The sequence below is a fragment of the Rousettus aegyptiacus genome, unplaced genomic scaffold, assembly GCF_014176215.1.
Source record: "Rousettus aegyptiacus isolate mRouAeg1 unplaced genomic scaffold, mRouAeg1.p scaffold_m13_p_3, whole genome shotgun sequence".
In the NCBI taxonomy this organism is placed as follows: domain Eukaryota; kingdom Metazoa; phylum Chordata; class Mammalia; order Chiroptera; family Pteropodidae; genus Rousettus; species Rousettus aegyptiacus.
The window spans coordinates 105255746-105281133 of NW_023416306.1; the positions used below are offsets into that span (position 1 = coordinate 105255746).

The 25388-nt window shown below is 47.9% G+C and overlaps 1 protein-coding gene, 1 long non-coding RNA gene and 1 pseudogene across 3 annotated transcripts in view; 2 read left to right on the forward strand and 1 right to left on the reverse strand.

Annotated features, from left to right (window-relative positions):
* LOC107497995 overlaps window positions 1-16728 on the reverse strand; it is a 32635-nt gene extending 15907 nt beyond the window's left edge. Inside the window, exons 1-2 of the long non-coding RNA XR_001593930.2 lie at window positions 16242-16728; window positions 13083-13180 (exon numbers count right to left, since the gene is read on the reverse strand). This is a non-coding gene — a long non-coding RNA (uncharacterized LOC107497995). The remainder of the gene's footprint in view (window positions 1-13082; window positions 13181-16241) is intronic.
* LOC118601243 lies at window positions 2409-2527 on the forward strand (annotated as a pseudogene).
* On the forward strand, window positions 15555-25284 carry JPH4 (junctophilin 4). 2 transcript variants are annotated; one of them, XM_016120500.2, is made up of 6 exons: window positions 15555-16195; window positions 16735-17284; window positions 17970-18741; window positions 21733-21851; window positions 22179-22711; window positions 23641-25284. In XM_016120500.2, exons 2-6 carry the CDS (start codon window positions 16906-16908, stop codon window positions 23722-23724), a joined length of 1887 nt encoding a protein of 628 aa, XP_015975986.1. In that variant the 5' UTR covers window positions 15555-16195; window positions 16735-16905; the 3' UTR covers window positions 23725-25284. The 2 variants fall into 2 exon arrangements, with proteins under 2 accessions (XP_015975986.1, XP_015975987.1); XM_016120501.2 differs by having other exon boundaries at window positions 15772-16195; window positions 22509-22711; window positions 23641-25139.
* Window positions 25285-25388: the final 104 nt, after the last annotated feature.

The following is a 25388-nucleotide window of genomic DNA, read 5'->3' on the forward strand; positions in this document are numbered from 1 at the left end:
TTTTTAAAAGCTGCAGAATATTCCACAGAGTATGCATTAACCTAGTGTAGCAGTTCTCAAAGAATGGTCTGGGAGCCCTTGGCAGATCTTTTCAGGGGGTCTCTGAGGTCAAAATTATTCTCATTATAATAAGAAGTTATTTGCCCTTTGCACCCTCACTCTCTCACAAAGACACAGTGGAGTTTTCCAGAGGCTTCAAGATGTGTAATGATGATGTTGCTCTTGCAGTTAATGAAATGGGTATGTGTATTTCTGATGTTTTCCAAAATGTTCTAAAGAAGTAGAATTAGGGTATCAATGTGTGCATTTTCAAGAGATTAACTCAGTTTGTTCTTAAACTCCTATTGTGTTCTTCCTGGCTATCTTCGGTTATACTTGTTAATTTAAGTATTATTGTCCAATAAATTGTTATTTTGAAATTCTGAAGTTTTTCTTGCACCTACGCGGAAACACAAGATATAAGTACATTTTATCTGGTTTTACAATAGTATTTTTAAATGTTTTCCAAAAATCATTATAAATTTTGTAATTTTATCTTAAATTGATATTTTAAAATTTAATAATATTTTATTCTAATAATAAGATATATTTATACATAACAATATATTTTTTCTTACATGCAAGAATTCCTCACTGGCTTAAGACAGATTAGAAGATTGTCTTCTTCCTCCACTTATAGTTGAACAATTTATGTCTAAAATTTCTAAAAAAGATAAAACTGTTATATCAGATAGTACTTTGACTAGCAGAAGGGAGGGATATACCCCCAAGAAACTGTGCAAAACTAGGTAAAAAACAAAACATGATGAAATATATATTTCCCTCAATTATATAGATATTGATCATTTATCTTATTATGACTTATGCAACAGAACATTTTGAACAGTATTATAGCACTAGGTAAGTTGTAGCATCACTTTGAGATCAATCATACAGAGTTTAGAGAAAAAGTAACTGCCTGTTTTAACTGTAGATAGGATGAGCTCTTTAAAAACTAAAAACTTTCTTACAGCTCTTCAAAGTAGAAATGAAAAAGTTACTGAAGCATCTTACAGGGTAAGTTATCATACTGCATTAGCTGGAGAAGTGCACACAATAGCTGAGAGATAACAAAGCCTTGTACACTGACATCGCTGAATGCCTGCTGGATGAAGTCAGTGAAAGAAGTCCTGGGCATGCCTACCTTATGACAGTACAGTCACTTGTCAAATTAAAGAGTTAGCTGCAGACGTGAAAACTGAGTTAATTTTTGTCTGAAGAATTGTACGTTTGCTTCGTAAATGAACGAATCGACGTACATGGGGGAAACATGCTGTCTTCTCATATTCATCCTATGTCAACACCAACTAATTGTTAAAGACCTTTTATGTGAATGAATAGTTGGTGACAAACGCAAGGGATGATGAAATTTTTATTGTTGACTAACTTTTTTGAATCTCATGGTTTCTTCTAAAACAATAGTTCTGATATTTCCACCAATGACACAAAAGCAATGGTAGCTAAAGCTGCTGGGGTTCAGCGCAAAAAGCTAGCAGCACCAAATTATCCAAGCAGTTATTACATTCTTTGCTGACATGCACTTCCGGTGTGTTTGTTTGTTTTTGAAAGGACAGGTTCATTTAAGATTATTTTATGAAATTTTGACCCTCGAGAACACATCTAACATTCTTGGTGAAGAAATGGGAAGTAGACATAAAACATTTCTGCTACACACTGAAGGAAGATGGTTATTCAAGAAAAAGCACTTGTGCAATTTCTTGAAATACGAACTGAACTATCTGTTGTTTCATGTAACACTATTTTTACTGGAAAGAAGGACTGACAGATAAACTATAATCATTCAGATTTGGGTATTTGGCAGATCCTTTCTCAGAAATGAACAAAGGAGATCATCACTTCAAGGAGATAATTGGCAATATTTTGCTGCCATTGATAAAAATGGAACTTTCCAGTAAAAATTAGAATTGTGGAAAATTTGTATCTACCATCTTGAGTCTGACAACTGTCTAACACTATAAGATTTTCCAAATAAAATCAATGTTTATATTAATAAATGTGATTTTTTAAAAAATGTTGTGCAATGAGTGTGTCAACATTGGGAGGATCTGTGTATCTCAGTGAATCAAAATTTTTCAGATGACCAATGAGTGATGTTACAAAATCATGCATGGATGAAAGCTCCACTCAAAGTACAAGACAGACTCAAGGAATTTTAATATAACAGAGTACAAAAAATTCACTGATATGGTTTAAGATTCCTTATTGCAACTAACCTTTAAAAAAAACCTATCATTTTGTCATTTTGGTGTAATACCACAGAAAGATACTCACAATTATCTCTTTTCCAAATGCTTATCTGCGCAAGGCCCAATAGTCTTCATACACTTCCATTAAAACAGCATATTATAGTCTATGTCCATGCCACCCTGAACAACCCCAATCCCATCTGATCTTAGAAGCAAAGCAGGGTTGAGCCTGGTTAGTACTTGGATGGGAGACCACCTAGGAAGACCAGGTGCTGTAGGCATAAAAAAGAAGGAATTGTAAGCTGGCAAGGTCCTTGCAATCTGTGAGGTCAACCAAGGGTTGCCTCGCCTAAAAAAAATTTAAAAAGAAATTTAAAAAGGAAAAAAAACAGCATATTTTAACAGAGTAAATACAGAAGCAAGTATGAAATTCCAGCTGTCTTTCATTAAGCCAGTCTTTAAAGAGAATTTTTAAAATATACAATGCCCTTCTCGTCAATTTTGTTTATTTTAGAAAATATATTTGCTTTTATTTAAGATGATATTTATTTAGAAATGTAAACTGGTACAGCCACTAGGGAAAACAGTATGGAACTTCCTCAAGAAATTAACAATATGATCTAGCAATTCCACTTCTGCAGCATTATTCACAATAGTCAAGGTATGGAAACAACCTACATGCCAAGTGTCTGTCAACAAACGAATGGATCAAGAAAATGTTATATATATGTATGTATACACACATACACAAATATTTCATCCTTAAAAAAGAAAGAACTACTGTCACTTGCAACAACCTGGATGAAACCTGAGGGCATTATACTAAGTGAAATAAGCCAGACAGAGAAAGACAAATACTGCATGATAACAATTATATGTGGAATCTAAAAAAAAAAAAAAAAAAAGTTGAACTCATAGAAACAAAGAGTTAAAAAAGTGGTTTCCAGGGGCTGGAGGGTGGCAAAATAGGGAGAGGTTGGTAAAAGGGTACAAACTTTCAGTTATAAGATGATAAGGTCTGAGGATCTAATATATGTATAACATGGAAACTATAGTTGATAACACTGTGTTGTATCCTTGCTTTTTGCTAAGAGAGTAAAACTTAAATGTTCTCACCAAAAAAAGAAAAAAAAAGTAAATATGTGAGGTGATGAATGTGTTAACTTGTTGGGAGGAATCCTTCCCAATATATACATACATCAAATCATCACATTGTATACTTTAAATATCTTACAATTCCATTTGTCAATTATATCTCAATAAAACTTAAAAAAATGAACATATAATGAGTTTGTTTGTAATAGTTTTTAATGATTAAGTAATTTTTTTTAATTTCTAGTTTTAATTTCTATTATAGTAACTATTGATAGATATAACTCACATTTAAAAAGCTCGTTGGAGTTCTCAATAACTTTTAGGAACATATAGGAGCCCTGAAAGTTTGAGAACCCGGCCTGTCCCAGTTTATTTAATTATTCCCCTATTGATGGGCATTTAGATTGTTTCTTTTTTTTTCCCCAATAAGCAATGTTATAACGAACATCTCTGTACATATCTCTTTGTGTACAATAAAAGAAAAATTTTTTTAATCTAGGGAAATATTCTAAATCAGGAGGAATTACTGATTATCATAGGTGGCTCTGATTCATGGATAAAGGAGAAGGGCCAGGTAACAGCCCCTGACACTGGATGTAGATAAATCAGGAAGCCCCTGGGTTTGCCATCATCAGTAGAAAGCATGGTCAGAAAGGCTATGCTGGACCCACCGTAACAAGGCCTGCAGAATTAGACATGGTGATATTGGCACAGGCGAACAAAACACACTGTTGACAGAATAAGAACAGTCAGACTCTCAGCACATCAGCTTCCTGTCTGTCAAAAGAAAGTGATGCTATTACCCAGCCTTATTGCAGAGGTTTAATCAGGTAATATCCAGGAAGCACCAGGCAATGTGCCTGGGGCACAGCAGGCATTGATCAGACGTAATTGTCTTTCCCACTTCATTACATGTCTGTCCCCAGTACTTCTGGACATCCCATGCTGGAGCACAGAGAAGGCCCAGTCCCAGTCTCAGCCCCGTCCGGGCCACAGGGAATTAATTATGAGAAAACGAGGCTCTTACCCTGCCTACAAAAGATCTCTTGTCATCACCCCCAAACTTCCTGGGACCCTTTTGGGGATGGGGGGGGGGACTTCCATTTTCACTTAAGTTTTAACCCAGCCTGTACCTGCCTTCTCAAAGCCACTCCCCACCTGCCTTCCCACCTTAGCCTCTCAGATCTGAAAAGCACACTCCGCAACCTGCCAGGCAGAGCAGTAAGCTCACTACTGCCTCAGGCGGGCAGCCAGGGTGAATAGCCAGACCCCTCGACAGAGCTGCCTTCAGATTCCCATCACCGGTTCCTGACCCAAGGAAAATTGCTCAGACAGCAAGCTCCCCACACAGCTACCACTTCCTGCCATCCCTCCAGGGGCAAATATTTCCAACTTCCTCCACTTGGACACTCCACCCTGACTGAAGGTCTAACAATCCCCATCTACTCGCAAGGCCTCCCCAGTTAAGTACAGGTCAGGCTCCTGGAAATTAGAGGTTGTTAATGGAAAGACTGAGGGCATGTCCTCCAAGGCTGCGTACCAATGACCTTCAGGAGCCTTAACCCCTTTCCTCCTCTTTCCTAAAATTCTATTCTGTCTATCCTAGATATTGACCCAACAAATTGTTGCTGAGTCAATATTATTTTTCTAAGAATCAGGAAGGTGTTCATTTCACAAAGTAATATACAAACATTCCCAGGACTTTGCTCGCCCTCTATGCTCCCTCCGCCTCTCTCCTGGCTGCTCCCAGAATTAAGTCAGCCTGCCCCCGAACCTCACATGTGCACAAAAATTAACTCAAAATGAAGCACACATTTAAAGGTAAATCATAAAACTATAAAACTTTGCAAAGAAATCATTGGCAAATTACATAGATTGATTTTTGAATACTAAATGAGTCTTGCATCCTTGATCAGTCATTATGTATTATGGTTCTTACATATTGGTCAAATGTATCTAATATACGCCAGAGGGGACACGTCTTGTCTGTCTGTCTGTCTGTTTTTCTTTTCTTTTTCTCTCTTTCTTTCTTCCTTCCTTTTTTCCATTCACAATGGTTAATGATTATCTTGGAAAAGTGAGCCATTTATCTAATATAAGCATCAATTCTGCCCTATTTGTTTTTATATTTCTATAATACTAGTAATTGCTTTTACTATGTGCCAGAAACTATTCTAAGTACTTTGTATATACTAATTCTTTTAATCCTCATATAGCCATTTGAGGTAAGTACTATGTCTAGGCAAGGAAATGATGGCCCAGCCCCAGGCGGTAGTCTGGGAAGGGAAAGGAGAGAACAAAGTTTTTCAAAGTCTTTCAAAGCAAGATTCACTTTTTCTAATTGTTTTGATGCAGGAGGCTAGAAACAGAGAGGATCCAGACATGAAGTCAGGGCTGGGCTCTCACCTATTCTATTGGAGAGTGGTGATATCAGCAACGAAAATGGGGAACAGAGGAGAAGGAAGGAGTTTGAAAGAAAATATGAATTCCTCCTATTGGACATAGTAGTTTTGAGATGAAGAGACTGCTTCTCATTGGACTGGCCCAGCAGGCAGTTCAAAATGCAAAACGAAAGTCCCACATGAGGCTATGGCTTTGGGTGTTGTTTGCAGAGGTGATTATTGAAGCCATGGATCTGGATAGCATTGCTAAGGGGGGGGGGGCGGGGTGCACAGACAAAGGAGGAGGCCAAGGTAAGATGCTTGGAAATTATGTTATTTACCTGTTGTCTCTCAGGACCACACCCACCCTATTCTGTGAGGCTGCAAATGACCTTTCCCAGATTTGTGCCAGCTGGCTTCCTATCAAATTCTGCTAGTGAGAGGCACCAATGTGATTGGAAGGAATTCTGGTGAAAGAAGAAACTGACTTCCTGTTTCTGGCTCCTGTCAACTTCCCTTCAGGGTGCCTCTAGCCCAAAGGTGAGCAAAATCTTTCTATAAACGGTGGGATATTAAAAAGTTTAGGCTACGGACTATAATCAGCAGTCTCCAACCTTTTTGGCACCAGGGACCAGTTTTGTGGAAGACAAGGCCCTTTCTTTCCTGGAAAGTTCAGACTCTACCTGGTCATAGCAAGGCCAAAGCTTGAGGGCCCCACAGCCAATCCCCATGTCCTTCCTAGTGTGTAATGGAAAAAAGAGTCCCTGTACGGCCTTGCATCCAGAAAGAATGAAACCTTAAAGTAGGAGACACTGGGTGGCTGAATCAGGACAGGGTTCTGAGCCAGTTCCTACTCTGCAGAGAAGTAGGAGCAGGTCCCTTCTCCCTCTTCCCAAGCTTGGAGATGTCAGACTTGGGATTCCTGAGGGCTCCACAACTTGGTGTCCAGCCTCCCACTCCAGAGCCCCAGGCACAGACCTAGGGACTGGAAAAACAGCCAAAAGCTCAGAAAGGCTATAGTGGCCAGGAACGAGGCTCCTGGCCCAGAAATTGTTGCAGAGAGCCATGCGGAGCTCCCTGACCTCTAACTAACCAGACCTAGAGGAAAAAGAGGAGAGGAAGGCCAGGCCCAAGAGCTACTGGGCCAGTCCTGATAGTACACCCTCTGCAAGGTTCTTTCCCAGGCTGTGCAATTTAATTCTCTTAATCTGTGAGGCACGACTATGCCTGATTCAACAGATAGAAAAAAACTGAGTCTCAGAGAGGTTATACAATTTTCCCAAAGACAAACATACTAGACTCCAGAGCCTGCTCAGATGCCCATGCCACTGAGGCAGGGCTTCCTTGCAGCCTTGTCAGGAGCCCCGTGCCTTCTGCCCTTCCCACCCTAAGGACTGTCAGATCCCAAACTCGTCTGATAACAGTGTTAATTAGCATGAATTAATTCCAAAAGGAGGGTGGGCCTAGCCCAGATGGGGCTACTAGAGGCCTCCTTCCCACAACTGCTAAAGGCTTATCCCAGCCTCTAGTGCTTCAGGCTTCTTTTTCCCCCTCCCACGAACATTTCTTCTCCTTTCCACACCTCTGGAGCCTAGCATAAGGAGCAGTCCTCTTCTCTCACCACAGTTCTGTAGCACCCCGTCACCCATCTCCCCTCTCCCTGCCTGCCTCCTCCTCTCCAAGGTGGTGATTTGGCTGGAGTAGCTTAAGCTTTGAATTCTAAAACAAATGCAGAAAACCGGGGCTCTGGTAGCCCAGTGGGTCCTGAAAAGGGACTGGCCGACTGCCCCCCACCTCGCCACCTCCCAGGGTCATGTGACAGCCCTTGGATTTGTATTGCTCCTTGTCAGGCTTTGCCAGAGATGTCCTAGACCCCAAGTCTATACGCTGCTTGAAGAGTAATCTAGGAACTGGTGTGAGGGTGACCCGGATGGTGTTCAAGGGTAAGTTCATGAAGACAAGAGCCCAGAAATCAGATGTGAACTTAGGGCAAAGACCAAAGGGCCTGGTGTGTCACTAGTCAATGTGAAAACTGTCAGTCTTTCCGAAGTTGTTCAGGGATCTCCTGGGTAGGGTTTAGGGCCCATCCCACTGCCACCGACCTTTAAACCATCCTTCCTGTACACAGCCTGAGGTCGCCACTGTCATTGGGGTCTGAAGACAAGGAGGACAACATGAGTCACTTGGTCTTCTAATGTGCTTCATCTAATGCTTAATTTATTAAAGATGAAGCAGTAGCCTTTTCAGTGGGAGCCTTACATGGTACTAGAGCTGCTGGATTTCGTGCCTGGGACCCAACATTTACATTGTCCCTGCACAATGCTTTCTACTGTATCCAACAGGGTCATGCTACCCCCTCACTCCCGACCCAAGACTATGGGACGATGGAATCACCACTAAATATCTGTTCAATACAAGTTAACTTTTTTTTCTTTTCCTGTACCTTATCAGCACAGGTACCCAGTGGCAGTTGAGACAAAGGGAAGCCCATCTCCAAGGGGATTTTGATGATAGACATACATCCAAGGGATGAATGTCAGCCACCCTGAACATATCCAGGGCAGCTCCTTTCCTAGCATAACAAGGCAGGGACCTGCCAAGATTCCAGTTAGCAGGAGGTCAGCACAAGAGACGTCTCACCTAGGGAGCCCAGGGCAGGATCCTCAATCACTATTTGGTCTGGAGCATGAATCCAAGGTCAGACCCAAAGGCATGAAGGAGCCTTCCCCTCCCCCAGAGCAACAGCATCACAGCAAGGCCAGTGGCCACATGGCCTTGAAGCCAAGCTAGCAAATGACAGCCATTGCTCTTCCCAACTGCTGAGCAGGACCAGGACGGCTCCCATAATTAAGGGCAGAGGAGAGGGTGGAATGATGTTATTAGGCATGTTTTCCTGACAGAGTGACAAAGCCACAGGAAAAAGAACTGGGATGCTGGGACAAATTTTGTCAAGTAGGGAGAAAGCTATGGGTGCGATTAAGGTGAATAGAGAGAGACTTTCTGTCTGCCTCACCCAGTTCATCCCCTCCAAGGGCAGGGTTCAGGGGAATCTCCATGGGAAAGTCTGTAATAAGGCAATATGTGTTGTGGTTAAAAAACGCAGGCTTTAGAGACAAAGGAATTGCTCTAAAAATTTGATTCTACACTTAGTAGCTGTATAGCCTCAGGCAGTGGTTCTCAAAGTGTAGTCCTTGGTCTAGCAGCATTAGTCTTTCCTGAGAACTTATCAGAAATGCAAATTCTTGGGTCCCACCGCAAATTTCTGAATCACACTCTGGGGGTAAGGTCCTACGCACCATGTTGGATCAAGCTCTTCAGGTGATTCTGCTGCAAGGTAAACTGTGAGAATCACTGACTTAAGACATAGTTATCAACCATTCTAATGCAGTGTTCCCATCTATAAAATGCAAATAAAAGCACCTACCTCATAGGGTTATTGTGAGGATTAAATGAGACACTGCAAATACAGAACTTAGCACAGGGCTTGGTACATAGTAAGCCTTCAGGGGATGTCGGTTATTATTACTATTATCTCTCACCTAGTCCGCAAAACAAAAAGGACCCAGGGCCTAGTGTTGCCCTCTCCCTGGGCCACCTAGTCCATGTCATTTGTGAAGCACCCCGGTGCTGACAGGACACCTGCTGCACCTCACCCTGGAGACAATGTTCACTGTATAGCCAAGGAGGGAGAGGTGCCAGGAGGTGTTCTGGTTCAGGCCCCAACCGGGAGCCACCAGCTCTGTGAAACTGTCAGGTGTGAAGCTTCTCTTTGTATCTCCCACACATGACAAACAGGGACATACCGGCTGCTCAGTCCTCACTGAAGGGAGATATTGACCTCAACTTCTTTGTTTCTCACCAATACCATCTATTTCAGGGTTATCAGAAAGCTGTGGATCCAGTAACAGATTAGACAGGTAAATGCGCTTGTGCAAACAGAGAGCCCATGAAGAGCTAATCTTGTGGTGCAAATGCCCTTGTCCTCCCACCTAACATTGTGTAGGGGCTCGTTCTGGTCTCTATGGTTACCAAGAGCAGCCTTGCCCAGGAGGATCTGGAGTATGAACGGCAGGAAGCGAGAGCATGACTGCCATGTCTGGTAGGAGGCATCACCAAGGGCAGGGGAGGAGAAGGCAGGGCGCCTGCTGGCTTCCTGGGGCAGAAGCAGCTTCTTCGCCTGAACACGAACGTTGTGGATACAGAACTCTCCCTGCGTTTATTCTTGGAACACGGAATTTTGAACCGTTGTTCCCATTTTTCTTCAAAGATGTCGCTTTTTAAATATTTTTTCTGTTTGTCTATTTTCATCAGGCAGAAAGAATCAACTTGATATCAATCAGTCTTTTACACATGATAATTTCCCATTTAATTAGGAAGTTCTGTAAGAATTATCAGTTGCAGCTGTAAGAGGTGAACCACTCCCCCACCCCACCCCCCAGAAAATAAGATGGGTGAACTACTAGGTCCAGAGTAAACATCAGAAATAAAGAAGCTTAAAGCTGAATGTCCTATAGTTACATACATATAACTGTAGTTTAACCACTAGGTCTTGAATGGCTGCCTCCTTCTCGCAGCTGCCAAAGAGATGCGGGTAATGATTGCAATTTGCTGTATCCTCAGGTTATCTTTTTGTACAAACATAAATAATTATTATGAGATGAAACAGAGTATTAGTCTGACATTTAGGAATAATTGGGTTTGTTTCTTCATATCTGATGTTGGATGACTCTGGTCTTGACTCTCAGCCTCTCCAAGCTCCCAGTTCCTCTTTCTGCTGTAAGGCCAGCCTGCACTGCTCTGAGAATCTTAGGGGGCCTAAACCCACCCCCTACCTACAGGTACACAGTGGCTATGACTTAGAGCGCATTATGATGAAATGAACTCAGAGCAGTGTCCTAGTAGAAAGTAACCTGGCTAAGGTCTCTACCTCTTGGGCATCTTACCTCGACTACCATCCATGGCTCAGAGGTATGGGCTCCAAGGCCACCGGTATGAGACCAGCCTTCCTTCTCCCTGATCCCCTGATCTGCTCCCCACACCAGTCATTTAAAGCACACAAACATGTGCATTTCGGTGTGAGGCAGAGCTCCTCAGTGTGTACCCAAACCTAGTACAGCCCTGATGACGGCCAGGGTTAGGGTACCGCCCATCTCCCCTTCCTTACCCCATCCGACCCTAGGGAAAACTCAGGTTCTTTCTCTCAGCTCCATTGGATGATACAGAACGCCCAACCCCTTAGCCTAATCCCCAAGACCAACTGTATTTCCAATAGCAGCCTGCTCCTTTCACAGTCACCAGAGGAAGCGAATAGGCTTAGGAGGGAGGAGGGGTCATTGGGAGATGCTGGACTTTGAAGGGCACAGATTCCCCTTTCAAAATCTTGGAAAAGCTACTGCTCTCTTTCCAGGGGGGAAAAACGGACATTCATACCTCATTTTCAGAGAGTTTACAGTCCATAAGGTCTATCCTTGGGTCCCTCAGTCCATGAGCCTCAGGTTAAAAATCTCTGCTACACAGTGAACCCAGTCCCACAGAGCATAGAGAAAGAAGCAGAACCAAGTTTTCAAAAAGCCAAACCTGAGAGCACCGAGGGGCGGAGTTGTCAGGCAGGGAAGACGAGCCATCCAGCACATTCTGTGATCATGATCTGGGGGCTGTGTGTCCAGCCAGCAGTGGCCGGACAGAGGAAATGCAGTATCTGGCTGAGGGCCATTCTTACCCTCTCTGGCCATCTAGATCTCTGGCCAGATCCTGACCCCTGGTGGTTGCCCATGGGATGAGGCAGGACATCTTCTCAAGCTCCTCCCTACCCTGGGGACCGGGGGAAGCTGGCTGGTCCCAACACAGCAAAGAGATGAACACCCAACTCCTCAGACCCCAGCTGGGATCCCCAGGAGGTACCAACATGTTTCACAGGGGATCCTTCAGAAAGGTATGCTCTGCTGAAGTCACCAGATGCCTTCTCAATATAAGTCCAGCAGCCAATCAAACACATAGATTAAAAAGGGCACTTTTTTACCTGTCAAGTTGGCAAAAGGGTATGTGTGTGTGTTACACCTAAAGGTCAATGCAGGTCAGAATGAGATAGTCACAGGGAAGTGAAGTACAGCATAGAGACTATAGTCAATAATATTGTAATAACTATGTATCGTGTCAGATGGTACTAGGCTTATCAAGGTGATCACTTTGTAAGTTATATTTAACCACTATGCTGCACACCTAAAACTGATATAATATTGTATGTCAACTGTAATTACATTTTTAAACACTTTTAATAAAAGTAAAAAATACAGGTCAGGGTGCATGCAATAAAACCGGCACTCTCATACACAATTGGTAAGAGTATAAATTTATATGACATTTCTGGAAGTGATTCTAGCAAAATAAATCCAAAATCTTACAAAATATTTCTATCCTCTTTTCTTAATACTACTGCTAAGAATCCAGCTTCAAGAAATCAATAGACTAAAAGAATATGATACCTGAACTTTGAAATAAATGGCAGAGGAGAAAACAAAATTAGCCAAAAGAAATCGTCGCTGAAGAGAGGGGATGGATATATGGGAATTGTTTATCCTAGTTTTCGTCTACTTTGAAATTTCTGTGATAAAACATTTTTAAAGCAAAGCATCAAATATGCCAAGATTTGTATAAAATATATCAATTTTAATAGCAAAAACTGTGCAAATGGCATGAAAGCACTATGCTAGAATGGTTAAACATTATGCTGCATCCAAACAGTGGAATATTATGCAGTCATTAAAAATTCGAGGATGTTTTAATGACATAAAAAAAAAAGTGTACGGTGTAATGCAGTGAATAAGTAGGATACAAAATCGTATCTGCAACATTTAACTAGTTATGTTAAATACAAAGTGCATAGGAGGGAAGACTGAAAATACACGAAAGTGTTATTCAGTGACACTATGGGTGGTTTTTATTCTTGATATTGTCTTATTTTCCTAATTCTATAATGTACATGCTTTGATTTTATGAATAGGCCCAATGAATTACATTTGTTAAAGTAATACTAACTTAGGAATCTGATATATATTCAAAACCAAGGGCTGCTGTACATTAGCTATGCAACAGTGAGTAAATTAACTTCTGGGTCCCAGATTTCTCATCTATAAAACTGGCATAATGCCATCGTATTTTTCAAGCCACCATTTACTGGGCATTTACTATGCACCTGGCAGGCACTATGCCAAGTGGTTTTCCTCCCATAAATTCTCACACGTGCTATTCATACGTGATTATTTCAATACTCAGAAGCAGCTCTGGAGTACATTAGGGTATTCCCATCTTAGAGATACACAAACTGCAGCTCAGAAAAATTAGGCAATAGGCTCAGGCTTACCCAGCTAGGCAGCGGTAGAGTCAGCAGACATAGGTCTGTCCATCTTTGAAAGCCCACCTCTTGGGCTCCAACCTGGGCTGCTCACAGTTACAGTTTTGCTGCAAGGATTGAATGAAAGAACGCAGGTGGAGTGCAATACACAGAACCTGGCTCCAAGCACAGAGCTGCTCCATTTAATGTTCTTTCCCTTTTCTATGACCCCCACCACACCCAGATATTAGTAAATTGTGGCAAAACAAACCAGTGCACACTCTATTAAAAAAAAAAAAAGGAGGGGGTCTCTGCTCTAAGAAGAGGGATTATAGGACCTGTAGGAACAGACCAGAGAGGGGCCAGAAGGCTGCCTCACTCAGGGAGATATGAGGGGCTGGGACTGTGTACCCCACAAGGTCCAAGGGTTTCATCAGACCCTATGCCTTGATTTTCAGCTAAGAATTCAGTATAAGTCACTCTACCACCAAGGCATCACTCCCCACCTGTCACTTACCCTGCCACCCTTCCACACTAAAGAACAGGGCAATTATCTCCAGGCCCATAGATTTTTTTTCTTGAGAAAAGGAGAATCTTAGGGGTTGAGTAGGACAAGAGGTTGAGTAGTCAGACCTGAATATCTAGGAGTGAGTGAAGTGATGCAGCTGAGCCTACCCCAGAATGCCTCTTGCCCTGAGGAGGCGGCCTAAGTTAGGTTCCATCCCTATTCCCTATTTCCTCCCCTCAAACCTATCCTATTGATAACTGCACTAGAATCACTTGCTACTTGTCTGTCTTCTCTACTAGATAGTAAGTTCTATGAAGGCAGGCACCACAATGTTCACCACTGCATCTCTAGCCCCTGGCACTGTGCCTAGTACACAGTAAGATATGTAAATGTTTGATAAATGGAGGAAGGAAGGAAGGAAAGAAGGAAGGAAGGAAGGAAGGAAGGAAAAGGAAGGAAGGAAGGAAGGAAGGAAGGAAGGAAGCGAGGGAGGGAGGGAGGGAGGGAAGGAGGGAGGAGGCAGGTAGGTAGGCAGGGACCTCTTCATCACCAGTTTTGCCCCAAGTGGACCCGTAGCTGCCCTGTTCCATGCTAAGCATTTTGAAGATTTGGTCCCTGCTGTAGAGGCTTAAAGTTTACATGTTTCTCCAACCTCATGTCCACCTTTAGGAAAACAAAGTGCATGGGAAATTCTTGTTTATTCCAAACCTCATGCTCTTTATTTTATTAAAGTATTCCAAATGGAGCTTTTGAATCTAAGGGAGATTCTCAAGTACATGGAATCCTGGGAGGAATTACAGGGCTCAAAAGGTCTTACTTCTAGTATTCTAAGGCTAGTTCTACAATCTCTGCTGTGTGACCTCCAGTCAGTGACTTCCACCTCTGAGCCTCAGTTCTCTTTTCTGTAAAATGTGACAGACCATACCATGCATAAAAATAAAAACAATTGAGTGCATTTGACTATTTGTGCCGTTGTGTATAATTAGACAGTGTCCTCCTTTCTAGATGCTTAGGGGCAGCGTAGATGCAGTGTCTAAGTAAGCTGAGGGGGCAGGGAACACAGCGCATGCCTATTTCCATCTGTAAAAAGCAAAAATGTGCCACCCCTCATGTAGGTGGTAAGGGAGGGGTGGTAGGTTGCAAGGGACTTTGACTCAATAAGGACCCACCCCAACATGTCTATGTGTTTTAGCCTCTAGGTTTGTAAAATAGGAGACTCTGAAGCTCCAGAACCTTCGTGATACCACTAAGGATGACCCACTGCTCCACATTCAATACACCCCCATGCCAGCGCTCCCCCTTCAGAGGGACAACCCAGGGAGAAATAGTTGGTGGGGGACGAAAGATGGCAAGGCCTGGAAAAGCACTGGTGGGGCCAAGTTTCCTGGCACGGCCCCATTTCAAGTTTCCTGCTAAAGTGCAGGTGGGGCCTCTTAGTCCCCCTGCAGTGGTTTCTTAGGGAGGACTATGGACTCGATGGACACAGGAATCGAAGGCTTCCTGGCTTCCATCCAAGCAGCTTGCAGGTTCATCCTAATCCCCAGAGCCCCACCAACACCACTTCTGGCCCTCCAGCCCCTACTGGGCTCTTTCTAAATTTCTATGCCCATGCCTGCCCTTCCCTGTGCAGAGCTTTCTCTCTCTCTCTTCACAAACCTTATTTAATTTTCTCAGTCTCCATATCTATTTCTTTCTCCCTCCTTCTCCTCCTCCCCTTCTCTCCTCCTTGCCATCCCTCACCGGCCCCAGAATGGGTCTCCCTCCCTTCCTCCCTCCGCGACAGCATCTTCCTCCTCCTTAGCTCTCACCCCTGCACCTCTTTCTTTGTATTCCTCTCGCCCTCTCCCGGCCTCCCCAGCATCTCTCTTCCCTTGCCTGGCTTCGGCTTCCCCCAGCCTCCTCATCTTCAGCTCAGTCTCCTCCCCCTCGCTCCTCTCCCTGCTCCCCCTAGCCTCACCCACACCCTGCTCGCATCCCAGGGCCTCTTTCCACCCTGAGGGTCTCTGCGCCTCTCATTCTCCCTCCACCTGCCTCCTCCCTCACCACAGGCTTATCAGGCACGCATCCTTTTCTGCCTGGGCATGCCCCCCCTACCCCCTCCCCACCCCGCCACCCACCGCTATCATTGCGCTGTCTTTTCTGTCTCCTCTCCCCACCCTCTCCTCTCTTCTCCCTGCCCCTTTAAATCTGCCTGGCCCAGCCTCCCCCGTGATGCTGGGATGGAGCAAACATTGATTTGTGCTGGGATGGAATCAGAATTTTGATATTTTTTTCCTCTCCCAACCATAAGAAAAAAATAAAACACCCCCTCTTGGTCGCCCCCTCTTTATTCCCATCCAGCTCCCAGCTCCTCTTCCCTATCTCCATCCAAGGCAGGTTTTTTTTCTCTCCACTATTCTCATCTCCCCCCACACACACCTCTGCCACTACCTCGCCCCCACCCCCCACATCCCACCGCCGGCTCCTCCAGCTGGCGAGAGGGGACTCTCTCCTTCAGCTCCCCCACCTTCTCTCTCTGGGTTGGAGCAGTCTCTCCGGAAGGGGAGGGGGCCTGGCTTGTCGGGGCGAGGTGGGAGTGGAGGTATCCTGCCATGGACGCGGTGCCTGGGAGGCAGCCTGAGCCCCAGCCCACATGGTGAGTAACCCACCCCACTCCCTCCTCTCTGTCTGCCCATCCTCACCTTCGCCTTTTTCCTGCAGAGCCTCTCCCATCACCGGCCTTTCTTCCCTCGCCAAACCCTCTGCCCACCTTGCTCAGATCTTCCCCCACTACATTTTCACCCCCACTTGCCTAGGAAGCCAAAGAATCGAGACAAAGGGGTCCTGACAGCAGTCAAGGAACGGGGTAGCATGAGAGTCTGCCCAGCCCCCTCTCAGGACCTCTCCCCACCCCACCCCCCAGCTGCCATCCATACCCGACACTTTGGGGTTCTAGATTAGATAAGTGGGAATCCCGCTTGGGGTTGGGACCCCAAGTCCTGGGAGGAACCCTCTACAAGACTGGAGGGTGGGGGAGTCCCCGTGCCTCCAAAGCTAAGGAGCAGCTGGAAGACGCTGCCGAAGAGTGGGGGGTTGGGGAGCGGTGCTGATGCCCGGGAACCACTGGGCCAGGGAGCGGCGGGCAAAGAGGAGGGGCCTCGCTCGCCACTTCCCCTCCCCCCTCTTTCTCCGCAGCCACTCAGGATGAGGGTCCGGCCCTGCCAGCCCGCGCTGGGCTCCCCCCGCCCGGCCCCGGTCTAACTGCCCCCGCCCCCCGGCCTCGCCCGGCTCCCAGGCCCCCAGCCAGCTCTCCAGCCCCAGGATGCGCTGAGCCACCGGGGGGCTGAGGCCGTGCCAACTACATGCATGTCCCCCGGGGGCAAGTTCGACTTTGACGACGGGGGCTGCTACGTGGGGGGCTGGGAGGCGGGGCGGGCACATGGCTACGGCGTGTGCACGGGGCCCGGCGCCCAGGGCGAGTACAGCGGCTGCTGGGCGCACGGCTTCGAGTCACTGGGCGTCTTCACGGGGCCCGGCGGACACAGCTACCAGGGCCACTGGCAGCAGGGCAAGCGCGAAGGGCTGGGCGTGGAGCGCAAGAGCCGCTGGACGTACCGCGGCGAGTGGCTGGGCGGGCTGAAGGGGCGCAGCGGCGTGTGGGAGAGCGTCTCCGGCCTGCGCTACGCCGGGCTCTGGAAGGACGGCTTCCAGGACGGCTACGGCACCGAGACCTACTCCGACGGAGGTGCGGGGCCCGATCCACTACTGTCTGTCTGCTCGTCCGCGTGCTCCTCCCTGTTGCCCTGGTCCTCGTATACCTTCCCCTGCCGTGGGACCCCCGTGCCTGCTGTTTCCCCTAATGCCTTCCCCCACCGACACGCGCCCCTGCGCCTACCTGTCTGCCCTCTTCTCCCATCATCGCACATCCCGTCCTCATTTGTCTGTCCCCCTGCCTGCTGTTCCCTCTCCTGAATCGCCCGGCCCTCACCCCTTCCCTGTCTGCCTGTCCCTGACAGCCTTTTCTCTGCCAGTCCCACACACCTCCCCTCTCCGCCTTTCTCGAACACCTCTGCTCTGTCTGTCCCCTCGCATTTCCTCAGCGGGCTTGTCCCTCCTAGTCCTGTTTGCTCATCACACGGCTATCTTATACACCCTGTCAGCCCGTTCCTCACACCCTCTGGACTGTTCTCCACACACCCCAGCCTGTCTGTCCCTTCCCCTTGACTACCTACCTGTACTGTCAAAATTCGGGGATCTCCTACTACCTGTCTTGACTCCACTCGTCCACACTCTCCGACCCAACCTGGCCTGTCCCCAGCTCCTAGTGCCCTCCCCCCAGCCTCCATGCTAAGACTTCCAGGGGCACTTGAGGCCTGGGTGCGAGGAGCAGCAGGTCCTGATTCTTTTTCCCCTTCCTACCCCGCCCGCAGGCACCTACCAGGGCCAGTGGCAGGCCGGGAAGCGCCACGGCTACGGGGTGCGCCAGAGCGTGCCCTACCATCAGGCGGCACTGCTGCGCTCGCCCCGCCGCACTTCTCTGGACTCAGGCCACAGTGACCCTCCGACGCCGCCCCCACCTCTGCCCCTGCCAGGCGACGAGGGAGGCAGCCCGGCCTCCGGCTCCCGGGGCGGCTTCGTGCTGGCGGGGCCCGGGGACGTTGACGGCCCATCCTCCCGCAAGCGCACCCCGGCGGCCGGCGGCTTCTTCCGCCGCTCGCTGCTGCTCAGCGGGCTCCGGGCAAGCGGGCGCCGCAGCTCCTTAGGCAGCAAGCGGGGCTCCCTGCGCAGTGAGGTGAGCAGCGAGGTGGGCAGCACAGGACCCCCGGGCTCCGAGGCCAGCGGGCCCCCGGCCCCAGCGCCGCCCGCCCTCATCGAGGGCTCGGCCACTGAGGTATATGCAGGAGAATGGCGCGCCGACCGGCGCAGCGGCTACGGCGTGAGCCAGCGCTCCAACGGGCTGCGCTACGAGGGCGAGTGGCTGGGCAACCGGCGGCACGGCTACGGGCGCACCACCCGCCCCGACGGCTCCCGCGAGGAGGGCAAGTACAAGCGCAACCGGCTGGTGCACGGAGGCCGCGTGCGCAGCCTCCTTCCTCTGGCTCTTCGGCGAGGCAAAGTCAAGGAGAAGGTGGACAGGGCTGTTGAGGGCGCCCGTCGAGCAGTGAGCGCTGCCCGCCAGCGCCAGGAGATCGCCGCTGCCAGGTGGGCATCGGGTGCAGAGGCTAGAGCTGGGCTAATGGGAGAAGGTACCCTGGGGACAGGGAAGGGGGCTGGTGCCTAAAAGAGGACCAAAACCCAAGGTCTAGAGCCTGGTGGAGAAGAACAGGCCTAGGGCTAGGCAGTTGTAGCCTGGGTGTTTGGGGTATTTATATCTGAGGCTACAGGTGGATGTCGGTGTAACTGTGGGTGGTTGGGTATTTGAGGGAAGCCGTGTTAGACTATGTCTCAGTGTCTTTTGTGGGGACATGTGTCATTGCGTGTGGGAGTAGCCATGAGAGCTGCCTTATGCAGGCCTAGAAACCTCTTAGAACTCAGACGTGTCCCTAGCCTTGCTGTTCTTGCAGCCGATCCGGCCTCCAGGCATCAGGCCGAGAGCAACAGCACTGGGCAGGAAGGGCAGGAGGGTGCATTCCTAACCACCTCCTAACCACCCTCTGATATCATTTCAGCCTGGGACCTAGGAGAGGTCTAGTTTGTACAGCTGACCTATCCACCTAAAAAGATAGTCCCTCTCAGCTTTGCCTCCTCTGCCTCCCTTTACCCCACTGGTAAAGATTCGAAGGGAGGAGGCTTGGAATTTTTTTCCGTAAATCAGATTACATTTGCATTAATCAGGAACCTTATCTAAAGCAGTGCTATTGGGTAGGAATATAATGTAAGCCAAATAGATAATTTTAAATCTAGTAGCTATATGAAAAAAGAAACAGATGAAATGAATGTAAATATTTTCATTTAAACCAATATATCCAAAATATTATCATTTCAACCTATAATCAATATAAATTTGCAAATGAGCTATTTTAATTCCCTTTTTTCTTTCACTAAGTCTTTGAACTCTAGTACGTATTTTTTACTTACAGCACATCATTTCAATTTAGACCAGCCACATTTTCAGTGCTTAATAGCTGCATATGGCTTGTGACTACTGGAGTAGATAGCCCAGATCTAAAGAAAGCCCAAAATCTATTTGTAATGAGATTCACAGGCCCCTGATTTAGGCAATTCTCACATATGAATGTTTATATTTTCTTTAAAAGGGAGGGCACAGTTGAAGAATTTTGTTTAATTTTGGGACTGTTTTAGAAGATCAGAGGTCAAGATATATCCAAATATGCTCAGTGAGTTTGTATAATAGGCGACAGTGTGTGTGTGTGTGTGTGTGTGTGCGTGTGTGTGATGTCATATCCAGAGTAGATGCCTGAACCAGAGAATGTCTACCTGTAGACATATATGAAAGTCCTATGGTTAAAGTGTAAAGCCTTAAGCCAGGGAAGAGGGAGGACAGAGCACCAAGGAGCATTTTAGGCTAGATGAGGAGCAGGCATGTGCAGGAAAAACTGATCTCCGTAGCTGGAGGCTCAGGCAGTGGGAGGAGGCTGGTTGGTCTTCCCAGCAACAGGCCTGGCAAACCTGATTGGCTGCCAGCTGCCATGGAAACAAGCAGAGCCTTAGCAGCAGGTGACTGCCAGGTAGCCCAGAGCCTGGCCTAATGCCTGGGCATAGACTGTCTACTGCCTAGGACTCGATCATCCATACACTCCCAACTCAGAAACACAGGCCCTTGTCAGTATTGCAGTTTCTTGACTGCCAATAGAACTCAGTGTAACCCAAGACTGTGATCCTCATCCCCTGCCCTAAATTCTGAGACCAGCTCAGTTTCAGGACAGGGCTAGTCATATAAAGTCTAGAAGCCCTAAGATGGAAGAATAGCATTATCTGAGGTTCTCTCTAAGCATGCTCTAAAGGTCCTCGACCCACCAGGTTTGAGGAGAGGAGGCTGACCATATTTTCCAAGGGACATACAGAAGAGGTGGACCTAAGTCTGCAGTGGACACCACAACCCTTCTTCCTACCCCCACACCCAGACTGTCTTCCTAGGCCAGATTAAACAAGCCTGGGCCCAGAGGGAGTCATGAGCCTTGATCTGTTCAAGCTTATAGCAAGTATATCGATCAGAATTACAGAACTGATTTAATGATTACAAGGCATCTACCATTAACAGCAGAGGGCGAAAGGGAAGGGAAAATTGAGAAAGTGTCTGACATCAGAGGGGGAACTGGGAAACAGTGGGGAAAGGACTGATAATGCTTCAAGGTTACCTGTACCTAAGGAGCATGGCAGGAAGGGAGGGGAGGGGTTGTGGGAGACTCAGAACTTACCCAGAAGGTATCATCACAGTGGTGAGAAAGCATGAATGTTGGTAGAGAGAGGGAACAGATAATAGCAGAAAGGGGGATCCACCCTTACTCCAGTTCCAGAGCTCAGAAAGGATGAGGTGGGGGCAGGGGAGCAGAGGCAATGAAGAAGGGGGAGAACAAAATGATAACGAGAGGCTGAGGAAAAGGAAGATATGAAATTCTCATCAGAAAATCTGCAGGGAGAGGCAGGATTCAAAAATAAGGGCTAGCAGTGGTGAGGGGAAGGGAGGCAAAGAAAGGCCCCCAATACAGGGTTAGGGTGGCCCAAAGCAAGGGCTTGGGGGAAAGGAGCAGGATTGAAGTACAGAAGCTGTGTGAGCCCAGGGAGTAAGAGAGAAGTTGATAACAACAGGAGATACCAGCAGCAAAGAGGGCAGGTAGGCATAGCTTGTAAGCACCAAGCAGGTGCAACTGCAGAGGGATGTGCTAAGAGAGTGAGATATCCGTTGTCATTGGGAAAGGAGCAAGACGAGAATGGAATCACGGAGTTGAGGGTGACAGGGAAGGGCCTGGCCCTGCAGCTTGAAGAAGAGAAGTGTTACTACAGGACATAATGGTGAGAGGAACAAGATTATGTGATGACAGCAGGCACAGCCCAGGTCTAGGAGGGGAAACCAAAAGCTAGCTGCCCTGCCAGGCCAGGAAAAGGGAGCAGCTGGCAGTGTGTCTCCAAGGGTGGGCTCAGAACCGGAGGGTGTGATGTGATGGGTACATGGGCTAGGGGGCTGGAGCATCTGAGCAGGTCTGCTAAATCCCTGTACCCGGAACCTAACAGGGCAGCAGACGCCCTTCTAAAGGCAGTGGCAGCCAGCAGCGTTGCTGAGAAGGCTGTGGAGGCCGCTCGAATGGCCAAACTGATAGCCCAGGACCTGCAACCGATGTTAGAGGCCCCAGGTGAGGCGTGGGCAGCCTGGGGTGGGGGGTGAGCCCCCTGGGAGCTGGAGGGGAAAGGGAAAGGGAACTCCTACAGAGGACTGGAAATGGGAGAGCCAAGGTATGAGGGTCTGAGGGAACCGAAAATGGGAGGGTAGGAAGTAGAACTGGGTATTAATGAAATAGGGTAATAAGGCTGACAAGGGGTTGGAGTAGTCTTGCAATGAGAGGCTGTAAGCCTGGGGAATACCAAAGTCCTGGAAGGTGCCCATTCATGGGGATAAAACGGTAGCTTTTGCAGCCCCAGACCAGTTAGGCCCCTCTGATTCTTAGCTGTCCCTGCCCCAGGCCGCAGACCCAGGCAGGACTCAGAAGGTTCCGACACAGAGCCCTTGGATGAGGACAGCCCTGGGGTGTACGAGAATGGACTGACTCCCTCAGAGGGCTCCCCTGAACTGCCCAGCAGTCCTGCCTCCTCCCGCCAACCCTGGCGACCCCCTGCCTGCCGGAGCCCACTGCCTCCTGGAGGGGACCAGGGTCCCTTTTCCAGTCCCAAAGCTTGGCCTGAGGAGTGGGGGGGCCCAGGTGAGCAGGCAGAGGAACTAGCTGGCTATGAGGCTGAGGATGAGGCTGGGATGCAGGGCCCAGGGCCCAGAGATGGTTCCCCACTCCTTGGAGGCTGCAGTGACAGTTCCGGAAGTCTTCGAGAGGAGGAAGGGGAAGATGAAGAGCCCTTGCCCCTGCCGAGGACCCCGGGGGCCTTGGAGCCTGAGCTCATGGCCACACCAGTCCTGAGGGGCCCATCCTCAAGGGGTCCTGAAGCTGGGTGCCTGATGGAAGAGCTTGAGGAGCCAGCTGCAACAGAGAGGCCTGCCCAGCCGGTGAGACAGACACGCTCCATTCCTACTTTGTACCCTCTGAGCCTCAGCTCCCTTCTGGCCCCTCTTCTCCTCAAAGCCTTGCCTCTCATCCTTTCTAGATCTCTCTCTAAATCCCTGAAGGGCTTTGATTTGGATGCATCTTTCTCTCTGTCTGCCCAATCTTGGACCATATCTACCCCAAAAATATTTAAAAACTTGAGAGCTGAAAGAAACCTTAGAGACCTTCATGTCCAACTCCCTCATTTGACAAAAGGGAGAACTCAGGCCCAGAGTACTTAAAGTAGTAACTTGTCCAAGGTTACAAATAATTATAATGGTAGAGCCAGAACATTTTTCCCTGTTCTCCTTCCATATCATTTCCAGCTCCCATTTTCCTACTCCACCCCCACCCCACCTCCACACTTTCTCTCTTTGGTTCCCAGAAATAAAAAGCTTGTTCCCTCCCTACCCCAACTCTCCCTCCCTCTCCTGGGAAAAAGAGAAATAGGAAAGAAGGCAGAAAACCAGGAGAGGAGGAGTTTCCCCAGAACCCTCTACTCTGATTGGCCTTCTCCTGTTTCCTAGCAACCACATCCTCACCCCTTCATCCCTTTCTGCTTTACTGCAGTACCGGCTGCTGCTGCCAATGTACCGCTACTAAGGCCAGGCACCTTCTGCCTGGGCCACGTGACATGCTGGTGGGAGGGGAGTGGAGGGAGGAGGGAGGAAGAGCTGTTCCTGACTAGACAGAGCTGAGGAAAGGTGGGGCTTTGGCTGGGAGAAGAGGTCTGTTTTGCAATCAAAAAAAAAAAAAAAAAAAAAAGCTGGAGACCCCTCTTCCCCAGGAGAGGTGCCTGGGAAACTTTAGCTTTGCCACCTCGGCCAGGGCAGGAAGGTGGTCCTTGGCTTGGTACTCGGGGACTGAGATGGCATTTCCCTCGGTTCTCTAGGGAGCTGCCAACCCCCTGGTGGTGGGAGCCGTGGCCCTCCTGGACCTCAGCCTGGCGTTCCTGTTCTCCCAGCTCCTCACCTGAGGCTCCTGCCTGGCCTAGTTCTGGCTTCGGTGGCCGCCTCTTCACTCCTTTGACCTGCCTTTTCTCCTTTTCGCTTCTCGGTTGTTTTTCCTCCTATCTTTCTCTTCTCCCTTTCCTTTCTTCCTGTCTCCTTTCGTTTTGTTTCTTGCTTTTTCTTTCCTGCAGTCCTTTCAGATTCTCTCATTTATTCTGGCTCCGTCTTCCTCCCTTTTCACCCCACCCCTTTTTTCTCTAGATTGTTTACATATGAAGGGCTTTTCTCGCTCAGAGTTGCTCTCTTCTCTGAGACACACAAATCTAAGTCAGACCATTGCCCCACACTCTCCCCGCCTTTTCTTTAGACCTGAACTTGGATGAGGGTGAGGATTTGGTATCCTGAGGAGTCTCCTGGAAGCTGAGTGGAAAGGAGGAAGAAAATGGAGGAGTGATTGTATATTAGGCAAGGCACTGGCTGAGCTGCTGTGGCTCCCTAACCCAGAGGAGTGGTGTCTCTCTGAAGCCTAGCAAAAAATGCTAGAGGAAATACAGCCTCCATCTCTGACCTTGGAGGATCCTATCTCACCTCCAAGCACTGAACTAGGTTCTTGCCTAACCCTATCCTTCCCTAAAAGAGCTATGAAGGGAAATGAAAAGCAGAATGACTCCCTAGCATCTCTCACTTTCTTTCCTCAACAGCCAGCCCCTTGTCCAACCCCCTAGGGTGGCATGCCACATCAAGAGCAATGTGTAAAGGAAAGAAAGAGGTCAATGCAGCCAAGTCTACCCAGTGACCTCTTCCACCCTTCTCTCTCCCCCTAAAAGTTTATTTGACTGGTCTGGACTCACTTGTGGCCTTTGATTAAATTTCTAAGGGGCCTGAAGAAGACATCCCTACTGCAGAGGGTTAGAGGCACTTGAGCAAGGATCCCATTCCCCAACTCTGGTAGTTGTGTTGGGGGAGACAGTTCTGGGGAATGGAACCAAAGTAACAGGAACTCACAGGGCAGCACAAGTTGTGACAAGCTTAGTAGTCTCTAAGTGGGTTATATCTCTTCCCACATCACATCAGAATCTTGGGGTGGGGGGAAAACAGAAAGAGGGATCACAGAAAACCAATCTATCACACACTTTCCAAGCAGGGCAGAGGTGGGAGTCAAAATCGGGTGAGAGATGGGTGGAGAGCCCTGCTTGAAGTTGTGGCTGATCCCTGGTACTAGCTTGTCCCCTGGGGGCAGGAAGCCCTAGGAAGAGGCGACTGTAAGATCGATCCCCAGGGGATCTTTCCTCCCTCCCCTGCATGAGGCAGTGGCAAGCTGCCTGCCAACCCCCTCCCTCAAGGAATGGCCTTCCCTGGGAATGCCCATTACACACACCGTCTTTTTTTTTTTCTAGTCAAATTCTGTTTACTCCTTGGCCTGCCTCCCTCCTTCCTCCCCTCTCAACCTTTACTTCTGATTTCTATTTCATGGAATTTGGGATTGAAGTTAAACTACAACAGTGCCGCCAACACCAAGTCTTGCAGGAAAAAAAAATACAAAGAATTTAACAAAAAAAAATATATTAATAAAAAAGTTCAAAAAAGGGGGGGGAATTGTCATCTCCTTTGGGGTGCGATGGCTTCAAACCCAAGCTCTCCGAGGCTTCCTGGGTGGCGAGAATGTACAAGGAACCCTCTTGGGGAACCC

Bases quoted from the DNA above. Each gene is read 5' to 3' on its own strand.
- JPH4 (XM_016120500.2), top strand. From the start codon at position 16,906: ATGTCCCCCGGGGGCAAGTTCGACTTTGACGACGGGGGCTGCTACGTG. The intron at 17,285-17,969 runs GTGCGGGGCCCG...CCCCGCCCGCAG, and splicing joins CGAGACCTACTCCGACGGAG to GCACCTACCAGGGCCAGTGG. The intron at 22,712-23,640 runs GTGAGACAGACA...TCGGTTCTCTAG, and splicing joins CAGAGAGGCCTGCCCAGCCG to GGAGCTGCCAACCCCCTGGT.